We start from the raw sequence: 14,985 nt of genomic DNA, 5'->3' as shown, positions 1-14,985 counted from the left end.
AGCTGCTCTAAACATTTGTGTACAGGTTTTTTGTATGAACATAAGTTTTTATTTCCCTGGTGTAAATACCTACAAGTGGAGTTTCAGGGTCATGTGGTAAGTGTATGTTTAAATTTATAAGACCTTGCCAAAGTAGCTGTTCCATTCCTTACCAGCGTTTGGTATTGTCAGGTTTTTTTCCATTTTTTTAATTGACAAATGAAAATTATATATATTTATTGCGTACAACATGTTTTGAAATATGTATACATCATAGAATGGCTAAATCGAGCTAATTAACATATATATTACCTCAAATGCTTTTCATTTTTTTGTGGTGAGAAAACTTAAAATCTACTCTTTTAGTAATTTCCAAAAATATAATACGTTGTTATTAACTGTGGCCACCATGTTATACAACAGATTGTCAGTGTTTTTTATAGCTGTTCTAATAGGTGCGTAGTGGTACCTCGTCATAGTTTTAATTTACGTTTCCCAAGTGACTAATGATGAACATTTTTTTCTTTTTGAGACACAGTCTCACTTTATTGCCCAGGCTGGTGTGTAGTGGCATGATCTCTGCTCACTGCAGCCTCCGCCTCCCGGGCTTGAGCAGTCTTCCCACCACAGCCTCCCAAGTAGCTCGGACTACAGGCTCACACCATCATGCCTGGCTAATTTTTGTACTTTTCGTAGAGACAGGGTTTCGCTGTGTTGCCTGGGCTGGTCTCAAACTCCTGAGCTCAAGCCATCTGCTCACCTTGGCCTCCCAAAGTGCTGGGATTACAGGTGTGAGCCACCGTACCTGGCCAACATTTTTGTTTTGAGCATACTTCATTCATATATCCTCTTTGGCAAATGGTTTGTTCATGAACAGTCTTTTCCATTTTTTTTAAATTGGTTTGTTCATTTACTTACTGTGGTGTTTTGAGAGTTCTTTATAATGCATATGAGTGCTCTGACAGATACCTGGTTTGCAAATATTTTCCCCTAGTCTGTAGTTGTCTTTTAACAGCATCTTTTCAGAGCAAAGTTTTAAATTTTTCGTTAGCTTTTATCTTTTATGGGTCATGCTTTTGGTGTGATGTCTAAGAACTCTTTGCCCAACCGCAGGCATGACAATTTTCTTCTGTTCTCTTTTTTAAAAATATTTTTTAAAAACCAGAACATTGGCCAGACGTGGTGGCTCACACCTGTAATCCCCACACTTTGGGAGGCTGAGGTGGGTGGATCACCTTAAGGTCAGGAGTTCGAGACCAGCCTGGCCAGCATGGTGAAACCCCATCTCTACTAAAAATACAAAAAATTAGCTGGGCATGGTGGCACGTGCCTGTAATCCCAGCTACTCGGGAGGCTGAGGCAGGAGACTCGCTTGAACCCGGGAGGCGGAGGTTACAGTGAGCCGAGATTGCACCATTGTACTCCAGCCTGGGCAACAAGAGTGAAACTTCATCTCAAAAAAAGAAAACGCAACAAAACATTTACTGTGTGACCAATCACTGAAATTCTTAAAAGGAACTGGATGCTGCTACAGCTGCCCCTTTGGGTTTAGGTGTTATTCCTTCACAGAGTCTATGCCTGAATTCATGGTATACAATTTTTAGGCACCTAGTAACACCGATCCCGGTGGTATTTCGTCTTTTAGCCTTAGCACTCCAGTTATACTTTATTTTATGCTTGGGAGGGTAGCGACATTTGCCACACATTGACTTCTGAAAGTGGCAGGTATTAGAGCTGTAGCAGCAGTGCAGTGTGTGCGTCTTAATGTGAGGCTTTCCAAATGATGACGTTCCCTTCGTCACCTCACTTCTACTTTCTGTTTTTCTTATTTATTTATTTATTTGAGATGGGGTCTCACTCTGTCACCCAGGCTGGAGTGCAGTGACACTATCTTAGCTCACTGAAACCTCCACGTCCTTGCTTCAAGCAATTATCGTGCCTCAGCCTCCTGAGTAGCTGGGATTACAGGCATGCGCCCCCACACCTGGCTGATCTTTTGTATTTTTAGTAGAGACGGGGGTTTCACCCTGTTGGCCAGGCTGGTCTCGAACTCCTGACCTCAGGTGATCCGTCCGCCTCGGCCTCCCAAAGTGCTAGGATTACAGGAATGAGCCACCACGCCCGGCCTGCTTTTCTTTTTTAATTACATAGTTCTGCACTTCACATTTTAGAACAAATCATCCATATTTAGTTCATTTCTGTATAAAGTATGAGAGGTTGTGTTTTTTATATGGATGTCAAATTGTTTCAGCACAGTTTGAAAAGACTATCTTTTCCCCATTGAATTGCCTTTGCACTTTTGTTAACAATAAATTGGCCATGTTTGTGTGGGTCTATTTCTGGAACCTGTTCTGTTCAGTTGATCTATGTTTCTATCCTTTTACCAGTAATACACTATCTTGATTACTGTAGCTTTATAATAAGTCTTAAAATTGGTTAGTGATTCCACCACATTCATTCATTCATTCATTCATTCATTTAGAAACAGAGTTTCACTCTGTTGCCCAGGCCGGAGTACAGTGGCACAAACATGGCTCACTGCAGCTTCAGCCTCCTGGGCTCAAGTGATCCTGCTGCTTCAGCCTCCCAAGTAGCTGGAACTACAGGTGTGTGCCACCATGCCTGGCTAATTTTTAAATTTTTTGTAGAGATGAGGTCCTGCTATGTTACCCAGGCTGGTCTCAAATTCCTGGGCTCAAGCAATCCTCCTGTTTTGGCCTACAAAATACTGGGATTACAGGCATGAGCCACTGCACCCAGCCAACTTTTATTATTTTTCAGTGTTATCTATATTTGTTCCTTTGTCTTTCCGTATAAATTTTATTTTTTTATTTAATTTAATTAATTTATTTATTTTTATTATACTTTAAGTTCTAGGGTACATGTGCACAACGTGCAGGTTTGTTGCATATGTATACATGTGCCATGTTGGTGTGCTGCACCCGTTAACTCGTCATTTACATTAGGTATATCCCCTAACGCTATCCCTCCCCACTCCCCCCACCCCACAACAGGCCCCGGTGTGTGATGTTCCCCACCTTGTGTCCAAGTGTTCTCATTATTCAATTCCCACCTATGAGTGAGAACATGTGGTGTATGGTTTTCTGTCCTTGCGATAGTTTGCTGAGAATGATGGTTTCCAGCTTCATCCATGTCCCTACAAAGGACATGAACTCATCCTTTTTATGGCTGCATAGTATTCCATGGTGTGTATGTGCCACATTTTCTTAATCCAGTCTGTCATTGATGGACATTTGGGTTGGTTCCAAGTCTTTGCTATTGTGAATAGTGCCACAATAAACATACATGTGCATGTGTCCTTATGGCAGCATGATTTATAATCCTTTGGGTATATACCCAGGAATGGGATGGCTAGGTCAAATGGTATTTCCAGTTCTAGATCCTTGAGAAGTCACCACACTGTTTTCCACAATGGTTGAAGTAGTTTACAGTCCCACCAACAGTGTAAAAGTGTTCCTATTTCTCCACATCCTCTCCAGCACTTGTTGTTTCCTGACTTTTTAATGATTGCCATTCTAACTGGTATGAGATGGTATCTCATTGTGGTTTTCATTTGCATTTCTCTGATGGCCAGTGATGATGAGCATTTTTTCACGTGTCTCTTGTCTGCATAAATGTCTTCTTTTGAGAAGTGTCTGTTCATATCCTTCACCCACTTTTTGATGGGGTTGTTTGATTTTTTTCTTGTAAATTTAAATTCTTTGTAGACTCTGGATATTAGCCCTTTGTCAGATGGGTAGATTGCAAAAATTTTCTCCTATTCTGTAGGTTGCCTGTTCACTCTGATGATAGTTTCTTTTGCTGTGCAGAAGCTCTTTAGTTTAATTAGATCCCATTTGTCAATTTTGGCTTTTGTTGCCATTGCTTTTGGTGTTTTAGTCATGAAGTCCTTGCCCATGCCTATGTCCTGAATGGTATTGCCTAGGTTTTCTTCTAGGGTTTTTATGGTTTTCGGTCTAACATTTAAGTGTTTAATCCATCTTGAATTAAGTTTTGTATAAGGTGTAAGGAAGGGATCCCGTTTCAGCTTTCTACATATGGCTAGTCAGTTTTCCAAGCACCATTTATTAAATAGGGAATCCTTTCCTCATTTCTTGTTTTTGTCAGGTTTGTCAAAGATCAGATGGTTGTAGATGTGTGGTATTAATTCTGAGGGCTCTGTTCTGTTCCATTGGTCTATATCTTTGTTTTGGTACCAGTACCATGCAGTTTTGGTTACTGTAGCCTTGTAGTATAGTTTGAAGTCAGGTAGCATGATGCCTCCATCTTTGATCTTTTGGCTTAGGATTGTCTTGGCAATGCAGGCTCTTTTTTGATTCCATATGAAATTTAAAGTAGTTTTTTCCAGTTCTGTGAAGAAAGTCATTGGTAGCTTGATGGGGATGGCATTAAATCTATAAATTACCTTGGGCAGTATGGCCATTTTCACAATATTGATTCTTCCTATCCATGAGCATGGAATGTTCTTCCATTTGTTTGTGTCCTCTTTTATTTTGTTGAGCAGTGGTTTGTAGTTCTTGAAGAGGTCCTTCACGTCCCTTGTAAATTGGATTCCTAGGTATTTTATTCTCTTTGAAGCAATTGTGAATGGGAGTTCACTCATGATTTGGCTCTCTGTTTGTCTGTTATTGGTGTATAGGAATGCATGTGATTTTTGCACATTGATTTTGTATCCTGGGACTTTGCTGAAGTTGCTTATCAGCTAAAGGAGATTTTGAGCTGAGACGATGGGGTTTTCTAAATATACAATCATGTCATCTGCAAACAGGGACAATTTGACTCCCTCTTTTCCTAATTGAATACCTTTTATTTCTTTCTCCTGCCTGATTGCCTTGGCCAGAACTTCCAACACTATGTTGAATAGGAGTGGTGAGAGAGGGCATCCCTGTCTTGTGCCAGTTTTCAACGGGAATGCTTCCAGTTTTTGCCCATTCAGTATGATATTGGCTGTGGGTTTGTCATAAATAGCTCTTATTATTTGGAGATAACGTCCCATGAATACCTAGTTTATTGAGAGTTTTTAGCATGAAGGGCTGTTGAATTTTGTCAAAGGCCTTTTCTGCATCTATTGAGATAATCATGTGGCTTTTGTCTTTGGTTCTGTTTATATGATGGATTGCATTTATTGATTTGCGTATGTTGAACCAGCCTTGCATCCCAGGGATGAAGCCAGCTTGATCATGGTGGATAAGCTTTTTGATGTGCTGCTGGATTCTGTTTGCCAGTATTTTATTGAGGATTTTTGCATCGATGTTCATCAGGGATATTGGTCTAAAATTCTTTTTTTGTTGTGTCTCTGCCAGGTTTTGGTATCAGGATGATGCTGGCCTCACAAAATGAGTTAGGGAGGATTCCTTCTTTTTCTATTGATTGGAATAGTTTCAGAAGGAATGGTACCAGCTCCTCCTTGTACCTCTGGTAGAATTCGGCTGTGAATCCGTCTGGTCCTGGACATTTTTTGGTTGGTAGGCTATTAATTATTGCCTCAATTTCAGAGCCTGTTACTGGTCTATTCAGGGATTCAACTTCTTCCTGGTTTAGTCTTGGGAGGGTGTATGTGTCCAGGAATTTATCCATTTCTTCTAGATTTTCTAGTTGATTTGCGTAGAGGTGTTTATAGTATTCTCTGATGGTAGTTTGCATTTCTGTGGGATCAGTGGTGATATCCCCTTTATCATTTTTTATTGCGTCTCTTTGATTCTTCTCTCTTTTCTTCTTTATTAGTCTTGCTAGCCATCTGTCAATTTTGTTGATCTTTTCAAAAAACCAGCTCCTGGATTCATTGATTTTTTTGAAGGCTTTTTTGTGTCTCTATGTCCTTCAGTTCTGCTCTGATCTTAGTTATTTCTTGCCTTCTGCTAGCTTTTGAATGTGTTTGCTCTTGCTTCTCTATTTCTTTTATTTGTGATGTTAGGGCGTCAATTTTAGATCTTTCCTGCTTTCTCTTGTGGGCATTTAGTGCTATAAATTTCCCCCTACACAGAATTTTCATCTTTTCTGCTCTGGTTTCTCCCCATCTTTGTGGTTTTATCTACCTTTGGTCTTTGATGGTGGTGATGTACAGATGGGGTTTTGGTATGGATGTCCTTTCTGTTTGTTAGTTTTCCTTCTAACAGTCAGGACCCACAGCTGCAGGTCTGTTGGAGTTTGCTGGAGGTCCACTCCAGAACCTTTTTACCTGGGTATCACCAGCAGAGCCTGCAGAACAGCAAATATTGCAGAACGGCAAATGTTGCTGCCTGATCCTTCCTCTGGAAGCTTTGTCTCAGAGGGGCACCCGGCTGTATGAGGTGTCTGTCGGCCCCTACTGGGAGGTGTCTCCCAGTTAGGCTACTCGGGGATCAGGGACCCACTTGAGGAGGCAGTCTGTCCATTCTCAGATCTCAAACTCTGTGCTGGGGGAACCACTGCTCTCTTCAAAGCTGTCAGACAGGGCCGTTTAAGTCTGCAGAAGTTTCTGCTGCCTTTTGTTCAGCTATGCCCTGCCCCCAGAGGTGGAGTCTACAGAGGCAGGCAGGCCTCCTTGAGCTATGGTGGGCTCCACCCAGTTCCAGCTTCTGGGCGACTTTGTTTACCTATTCAAGCCTCAGCAGTAGTGGACGCCCCTCCCCCAGCCTCACTGCCGCCTTGCAGTTCGATCTCAGACTGCTGTGCTAGCAGTGAGTGAGGCTCCGTGGGCAAGGCTCCGTGGGCGTAGGACCCTCCGAGCCAGGTGTGGGATATAATCTCCTGGTGTGCCATTTGCTAAGACCGTTGGAAAAGTGCAGTATTAGGGTGGGAGTGTCCCGATTTTCCAGGTACCGTCTGTTATGGCCTTCCCTTGGCTAGGAAAGGGAATTCCCCGACCCCTTGCGCTTCCCGGGTGAGGCAATGCCCCACCCTGCTCCGTGGGCTGCACCCACTGTCCGACAAGCCCCAGTGAGATGAACCCACTACCTCAGTTGGAAATGCAAAAATCACCTGTCTTTTGTGTCGCTCACACTGGGAGCTGTAGACTGGAGCTGTTCCTATTTGGCCATCTTGGAACCTCCACCCTTTCCATATAAATTTTAGAATAATCTTGCCTATACATCTACAAAACAGAAATCCTGCTGCAATTTTTATTGGAATTGCATTAAATATATAGATGAATTTGGTGAGCCTTTGAATCCATGAATATTATTTGCCTATTTATTTAGGTCTTCTTTGATTTTTTTCATCAGCTAAAAGTTTTTTTTTTTTTTTTTTTTTTGAGACGGAGTCTCACTCTGTTGCCCAGGCTGGAGTGCAGTGGCGCGATCTCGGCTCACTGCAAGCTCCAGCTCCCGGGTTCACGCCATTCTCCTGCCTCAGCCTCCCGAGTAGCTGGGACTACAGGCGCCCGCCAACACACCCGGCTAATTTTTTGTATTTTTAGTAGAGACGGGGTTTCACCGTGTTAGCCAGGATGGTCTCGATCGATCTCCTGACCTCGTGATCCGCCCGCCTCGGCCTCCCAAAGTGCTGGGATTACCGGCTTGAGCCACCGCGCCCGGCAGCTAAAAGTTTTATAGTTTTTAGCATACAACTTCTGTACATATAAAAAATATTTATACTTAAGTATTTCATATTTGAGACACCTATTATAAAGGATATTTTGTTTTTTTAAATTTCTGATTGTTCATTGCTAATATATAGAAATGCGATTGATTTTTAAATGTTGCCCTTGTATTCTGTGACTCTTCTAAACTCACTTATTACTTCTAGGAGTTTTTTGGTAGATTTCTTGGGATTTTCTGTGTAGGTGATCATATTGTCTATGGATGATGACCGTTTTATTTTATTTTCCCATCTGTATGCCTTTTTCTTCTTGACTATACTGCACTGTCTAGGATTTCCAAATGATACGAATACAAATGCTAAGAATATATATTCTTATCTTGTTCCTGATCTTTAGAGAAAGCATTCAGTCTTCATTAAATAGGATATTAGCTGTAGTTTTTGTGTACATTATCAGGTTGAGGAAGTTATCTTCTATTCCTAGTTTCCTGGGTGTTTGTATTTTGGCAATTGCATTTTTCCACATATATTGATAGGATCATGTTGTATTTCTTCTTTAGTCCATTAATATTTTAGATTGATTTTTGAATATTCAACCATCCTTATATTCCCAGGATGTGATTGTAGTATATTAGTCCCTTTTTGTATTGCTGGATTTGAATTGCTGGTATTTCATTGAGTATTTTTGCATTTATTTTCATGAGGGATATTGATCTATAATTTTTTTGTGCTGTCCTTTATTATCAAGGCAATGATAATAAATGAAATGAGTTGGCAAGAGTTCTTTCCTCTTCTGTTATTGGAAGAGATTTTGTAGAATTGGTGTTATTTCTTCTTTAATTGCTTGGTAGAATTTGCCAGTGATGTGTTTGGCATGGATTTCTTTGAATTTATCCTGTTTAGAGCTTCTTGCATCTCTGTTTGTCATTCACTAAATTTGGGGAGTTTTTAGCTATTATTTCTTTTCCTTTTTTTTTTTTTTTTTTTTTTTTTGAGACAGTCTCACTCTGTCACCCAAGCTGGAGTGCAGTGACACAGTCTTGGCTCACTGCAACCCCTGCCTCTCGGGTTCAAGGGATTCTCCTGCCTCAGCCTCCCAAGTAGCTGGGACTACAGGCACCTGCCACCACGCCTGGCTAATTTTTGTATTTTTGTTAGAGATAGGGTTTCACCTTGTTGGCCAGGCTGGTCTTAAGTGATCCGCCTGCCTCGGCCTCCCAAAGTGCTGGGATTATAGGAGTGAGGCACTGCGCCTGGCCAGCTATTCTTTCTTTCTTTTTTTCTTTTTCTTTTTTTTTTTTTCTTTGAGATGGAGTTTTACTCTTGTTGCCCAGGCTGGAGTGCAGTGGTATGATTTCAGCTCACTGCAACCTCTGCCTCCCTGGTTCAAGTGATTCTCCTGCCTCAGCCTCCTGAGTAGCTGGGATTACAGGTGTCCGCCACCATGCCCGGCTACTTTTTTGGATTTTTAGTAAAGATGGGGTATCACCATGTTTGCCAGGCTGGTCTCGAACTCCTGACCTCAGGTGATCCACCCACCTCAGCTTCCCAAAGTGCTGGGATTACAGGCGTGAGCCACCGTGCCCAGCTATTATTTCTTTCCTTTTCTTTTCTTTTTTCTTTTTCTTTTTTTTTTTTTTTTTTTTTTTTGAGACAGAGTCTCTCTCTGTCACCCAGGCTGGAGTGCAATGGTGCAATCTCAGCTCACTGCAACCTCTGCCTCCTGGGTTCATGCAATTCTCCTGCCTCAGCTTCCCGAGTAGCTGAGATTATAGGTGCATGCCACCACACCTGGCTAATTTTTTTTATTTTTAATAGAGACGAGATTTCACCATGTTGGCCAGGGCTAGTCTCGAACTCCTTACCTCAAGTGATCCGCCCGCCTCGGCCTCCCAGAGTGCTGGGAATATGGGTATGAGTCACCATGCCCGGCCGGGAACCCATCTTTCAAATAGTTATATAAAATTCAGCTTTTTGGAAAAAGGAGAGCCATTTTGTTTTTAAGTTAGGCTAGAGGACCTGAAGACCTCAACTTTTGTGTTTATGTCCATGCATGCTGCAAATAAAGAGGCCTAGAATGCTGTATAGATCCTGGAGTGTTTACAATCACTATCTAGCCAGGTGTGGTGGTACACACCTGTAGTCTAGCTACTCAGGAGGCTGAGGTGAGAAGATCACTTGAGCCCAGGAGTTCAAGGCTGCAGTGAGCTATCATCACACCACTGTACTCCAGCCTGGGCAACAGAGGAGACCCTGTCTGTCTCAAAAATATAAATAAATAAATAAATTTAAAAATAAAAGCAGGGGCCAGGCGAGGTGGCTCATGCCTGTAATTCCAGAACTTTGGGAGGCCGAGACAGACGGATCACGATGTCAGGAGATCGAGACCATCCTGGCTAACACAGTGAAACGCCATCTGTACTAAAAATACAAAAAAAATTAGCTGGGCATCGTGGTGGGTGCCTGTAGTCCCATCTACTCTGGGGGCTGAGGCAGGAGAATCACTTGAACCCAGGAGGTTTCAGTGAGCCGAGATTGTGCCACTGCACTCCAGCCTGGGCACAGAGCGAGACTCCATCTCATAAATAAATAAGTAAATAAATAAATAAATAAATAAAAGCAAAAAGAATCACAGTCTATGAGAGATAACATTATACATGTTTTACAGTTTTTTATTTGTAGAGAATACTCAACACTAGGGCTGTATGGTGGGACACTCGTACATTCATGATGGTAGTATAACTTGAGACATCTGTTTTGGAAAGAGATTTAGTATTATGTGTCAAGAGTTTGTGAAAACAATCACACCCTTTGACCTGGTAACTACACTTCTAAAAATTTGCCCTATGAAATAACCCAGAAGACCTACATAAAAATATGCCTATATATTATAATTCGAAACTGAAAATGACTTTAATATCTTCCATTCCATACAATGAAATATTATGATGGTCTTACAATTATATTCAAGGAGACTTTTAAATAACTTTGGAAAAGGCTTGATAAATGAAAAAGCCCCTTCTTAGCCCTTTCCCTACAGAGATAAACATTAGTTTTTACTTCTGTTGCCACAGATTAGTTTTGCCTTTACCTGAACTTTTTGTTTGTTTGTTGAGACAGTCTTGCTTTGTCGCCTAGGCTGGAGTGCAGTGGCATGATCTCGGCTCACTGCAACCTCCTGGGTTCAAGCGATTCTTTTGCCTCAGCCTCCCGAGTAGCTGGGACTACAGGCGTGCGCCACCATGCCCGGCTAATTTTTATATTTTTAGTAGAGACAGGGTTTTATCATGTTGGCCAGGCTGGTCTCAAACTCCTGGCCTCAGGTGAGCCCCACCTTGGCCTCCCAAAGTGCTGAGATTACAGGTATGAGCCACTGCACCCGGCCCTCCTTTACTTGAACTTTATGTGTACTCTTTTTTTTTTTTTGAGACAGGGTCTCACTCTGTTGCCCAGGCTGGAGTGCAGTGGCACAATTTCGGCTCACTGCAGCCTTGACCTCCCAGGCTCAAGCGATCCTCCCACCTCAGCCTCCCAAGTGCCTGGGACTACAGGCACATGCCACCACACCCAGCTAATTTTTGTATTTTTTGCAGAGACGGGGTTTTGTCATGTTACTCAGGCTGGTCTGAATTCCTGGGCAGAAGTGATCTGCCTGCCTCAGCCTCCCAAAGTGCTGGGATTACAGGTGTGAGCCAGCAGGCCCAGTTTATGTGTACTCTTTTGTGTCTCCCTTCTTCACTCAGTATAATATCTTTGAGACTTACACATATTATCGTGTATATCAATACTTCGTTCTTTTTTATTACTGTATAGTAATCCATTGTATGAATATACCACAATTTATTTATTCTTCCATTGATATATATTTGAGTTGTTTCCAGTTTGGGGCTATTATGAATAAAGTAGTTGTTAACATTCTTGTTCATGTCTTTTGGTGGATATATGTACCCATTTCTCTTGGGTAGTATTTAACTGCATCCTCCTAGAAGAAGTAGGATTGCTGTATCATATGGTAAGTGTAATTTAATTTTATAAGAAACTGCCAAATTGTTTTCCAAACTGTACCAATGTACACTCCCACCATCAATGTACTGGAGTTCAGTTACTTCATATCCTTGCCAGTGCTTGATATTGATAGTCTTTTACTTTAGCCATTTTGGTGGATATGTAGTGGTGTCATATTGTGGTTTTATATATGTTTAAGTGCCTTTGGTTTTAAGGTTCATACCTTTTGAACCAATAATTTCATTTTTAGGATATTTTCCTAAGAGCATAATCTGAAATCCAGAAAAAATTTATATAGACAATATATACTCTTTGCTGTATAACTTATAAAAGCCAAATGTGAAAAATTACCTAAGTGTTGTTTATTAGGGAAGAGGTTACATAATTTATGACACATTCATAATGACAAAATATGCAGCCATTCAAAATTACTTAGATTATTATAATAAAAGCAGGATACAAAATTGTACATAAAGCATACTGTCAACTATAGAAAAATATATATATTAAAATAGACCAGCTATACATCAACAAAATTATATAAAATAATACTGTAAGCCAGGCACAGTGGTTCATGCCTATTATCCCAGCACTTTGGGAAGCCGAGGCGGGAGGATTGTTTGAGGCCAGGAGTTTGAAACCAGCCTGAGCAAAAATAAAAAAAAATTGGCTGGGCACCGTGGCTTACACCTGTAATCCTAGCACTTTGGGAGGCCGAGGCAGATGGATCACCTGAGATCAGGAGTTCGAGACCAGCCTGGCCATCATAGTGAAACCCTGTCTCTACTAAAAATACAAAAGTTAGCTGGGCGTGGTGGCACACACCTGTAATCCCAGCTACTCGGGAGAGTGAGGCAGGAGAATCGCTTGAACCTGGGAGGTGGAGGTTGCAGTAAGCCAAGATTGCACCACTGAACTATAGCCTGGGTAACAGAGCGAGACTCTGTCTCAATAATAATAATAATAATAATAATAATAGTAATAATAAAATAATAAAATTAAAACATACTGTAAGGAAAGACACCAATTATTTTGGAAAGACACCAAAATATATTTGGATGGTGGTGCTATGTGATTTTTTCCCCCTTATCCCATTGTATTTTTTTGTAATGATCGTGTAATCATTTTAGAATAGCGCAAAATATAAGTAAGCTTTAAGTATTCCACATTTGATTTTTCATAATGCTTTCTCCCTGCCTAATCTTTTCTGCAAAGCGAAAATTTGTTGTCTTAGGTTTCTTTAAATATTTGATTTCTGATAATTATTTTGATTCCCAAATTATGAACTGCATTAAAAAAACACTCTCATGTTGTTTTTTCTTCTGAAAATCTGATGTTCCAACATCCAGTCCAGGACAGAAGATAAAATAGAGCGATTCAAGAAAGCAGTTGAGTACTATTCAGTCACAACCAAACTCTCTTCGCTGCCAGTGGGTACGTCCTTTCTAGGTAAGGCTTCCATCTGACCCTAAGCTGCTCTGTTCATAGGGGAAACTGAGTTGGTCCCTCAGGAACTCCAGGGCCAGAGTTGAATCACTCATTCGTGTTGTATCCTCCTACAAGTCATTCCTCATCCCTGTTTGGTAGGCTTTCTCCTTTTGATTTCTGTGTCATAAGAGACATAACATAAGAAGGACCCTGGCCAGGCGCAGTGGCTCACGCCTGTAATCCCAGCACTTTGGGAAGCTGAGGCAGGCGGATCACCTGAGGTCAGGAGTTCATGACCAGCCTGGCCAACATGGTGAAACTCCGTCTCTATGAAAAATACAAAAAATTAGCTGGGCATGGTGGCAGGCGCCTGTAATCCCAGCTACTCGGGAGGCTGAGGCAGGAGAATCGCTTGAACCTGGGAGGCGGAGGTTGCAGTGAGCCAAGATCGTGCCATTGCACTCCAGCCTGGGCAACAAGAGTGAAATTCCACCTCAAAAAAAAAAAAAAAAAAAAGAAGGGCCCTGCTTTCTCAAATTTACAGATGGGGTGCAATGCCATTTCCTTAGCTTGGGCTTCTTCTGATGCCAACCCCCATTCTGGCCTGGTGTATGTAAAATATCCCTGTCTTTGGGGTCTGGCCTGAGTTGGAATTCCACTTCTGCTAATTACCAGCAAGTGAACCTTGGCAAGTCACATTTATATGAAATGTGGCTCATGATACCTACTTTATAAGATTCTTACCAGATGAAATAATTTATGTAAGGTTCCCAGCATGGCACATAGTAGCTGTTCAATAAATTGTAACTTATTTATTAATAACACTTTTTCAGGTGATATGGGGTGAGCAGAATATAACATGGTAAAATTATTAGGATTGACTGAAGTATAGCTCTTTCTCTTGGCTTCAGGTTTTCGGAATAATAGGCTTGGAAATCCTCCCCTTCCACGAAATCAAGTGGGCACCATTTCTGCTGGAAAGCCAATGGTAAGCATCCTTTAAGAAGCCTGAGATAGCATTAGACTCAGGTTGCTTCCTGATTTTTATAATCTGAGGAGTTAGGGTGATTCAGTATTATTAGATTGTCAAGGCTATATATACTACATTACCTTCTCAACTTAAGGCTGGAAGACTATGCAAAAAAAGCATCCAAATCAGTAACCACTAGGCATTATGAAAATAGATTAGCTAATATCAGAGAATAGTTCTAGGAGACTTCAACTGTTCATTGTCCTGTCTGTGGAGGATTCTGTTCATACATCACTGTTAGAATCATTTCTCATTATTCTCAGTAGGTACTTTGTATCTCAACAATCTCCACTACTGGCATCATCCACTGTGTCACAACTTCTGAGGGAGCCATCTTGGAGCCTTATAAAATGTTAAATAGCTTTTCTGTCTGTTTTATCGTTTAGTTTTCTCATCAAGTGCCCCAGAAAGTGAAATATCCACCACCATTCCCAGTGGGACCCAACTCATCTCTTCTCTTCTCCTCCCATGCTTTGGGGGAATCCCATGCTTTTTCTGAGGATCCCATGCTGCAGAACAGCCCCTTTGCCAATTGGGCTGTCTCCTATGACTCTTCTGCATCCCAGTTTCCCAATTACCTGCCTTCTAAAGCCTCACCTCCTTTGGGACCAGACTCTTCCCACTCCTCTTCCTCTGATGGTGATGAGCCAAATGGAGCTAGCTCTGAGTAAGTATCTCTGTGACACCTAAGGAAATACATTTCTGAGGCATCTGTATTATTTTGCTTGTTAAATGGGTGGAGGGTGTGGGAAAGTGTAATTCCTGGGTTTCCTCCGTGGTGTTTTGCTCTTAGGAAAGCAAAGTAAGAAAACGTTTTCTATGCTTGCCCACTTCATGCTTATTTGGCCCTGTGCAGATGGTAATTTTCAAACACCCAGGCCACTGAAGTAAAAGGCAGCATAGTAGCTGGTTAATGAAGCCTTGGTATGGGTATTGTGGCTGTCATTTCTTAATTTGTGAGGAGGGTAGATTAAATGTCAAAAAAAGAAAAGCATTTGTAGAGT

General features: G+C 41.4%; 2 protein-coding genes across 4 annotated transcripts in view; one reads left to right on the top strand and one right to left on the bottom strand.

The window, feature by feature from the left end:
- FAM120C (family with sequence similarity 120 member C) overlaps positions 1 to 14,985 on the top strand; it is a 109,046-nt gene that overhangs the window by 32,075 nt on the left and 61,986 nt on the right. For 2 of the 3 annotated variants that reach the window (XM_055269113.2, XM_055269115.2), the window contains exons 5-7: positions 12,873 to 12,972; positions 13,863 to 13,939; positions 14,368 to 14,648. In XM_055269113.2, coding sequence (XP_055125088.1) covers positions 12,873 to 12,972; positions 13,863 to 13,939; positions 14,368 to 14,648 — 458 coding nt within the window. The remainder of the gene's footprint in view (positions 1 to 12,872; positions 12,973 to 13,862; positions 13,940 to 14,367; positions 14,649 to 14,985) is intronic. The other variant, XM_055269114.2, reaches the window with a different exon arrangement.
- LOC129476334 (large ribosomal subunit protein eL37-like) lies at positions 1,488 to 7,770 on the bottom strand. Its single transcript, XM_055269166.1, has 2 exons — positions 7,713 to 7,770; positions 1,488 to 1,795 (listed from the first exon to the last, which is right to left on the bottom strand). The coding sequence occupies exons 1-2, from the start codon at positions 7,768 to 7,770 to the stop codon at positions 1,488 to 1,490; spliced, it is 366 nt and encodes a 121-aa protein (XP_055125141.1).

This window comes from Symphalangus syndactylus, chromosome X (genome assembly GCF_028878055.3).
Source record: "Symphalangus syndactylus isolate Jambi chromosome X, NHGRI_mSymSyn1-v2.1_pri, whole genome shotgun sequence".
Lineage (NCBI taxonomy): Eukaryota > Metazoa > Chordata > Mammalia > Primates > Hylobatidae > Symphalangus > Symphalangus syndactylus.
The sequence above is the reverse complement of the archived record's forward strand: the minus strand, read 5'-3'. Positions and strand labels throughout refer to the sequence as shown.

What these genes read in the sequence shown, in the direction of transcription:
- LOC129476334 (XM_055269166.1), bottom strand. Translation starts at nt 7,770, where the DNA reads ATGATCACCTACACAGAAAATCCCAAGAAATCTACCAAAAAACTCCTA. An exon ending in AAAACTCCTAGAAGTAATAA is followed by an intron (nt 1,796 to 7,712) that starts GTGAGTTTAGAA and finishes TAAGAAAAACAG; the next exon opens with AAAGTAGAAGTGAGGTGACG.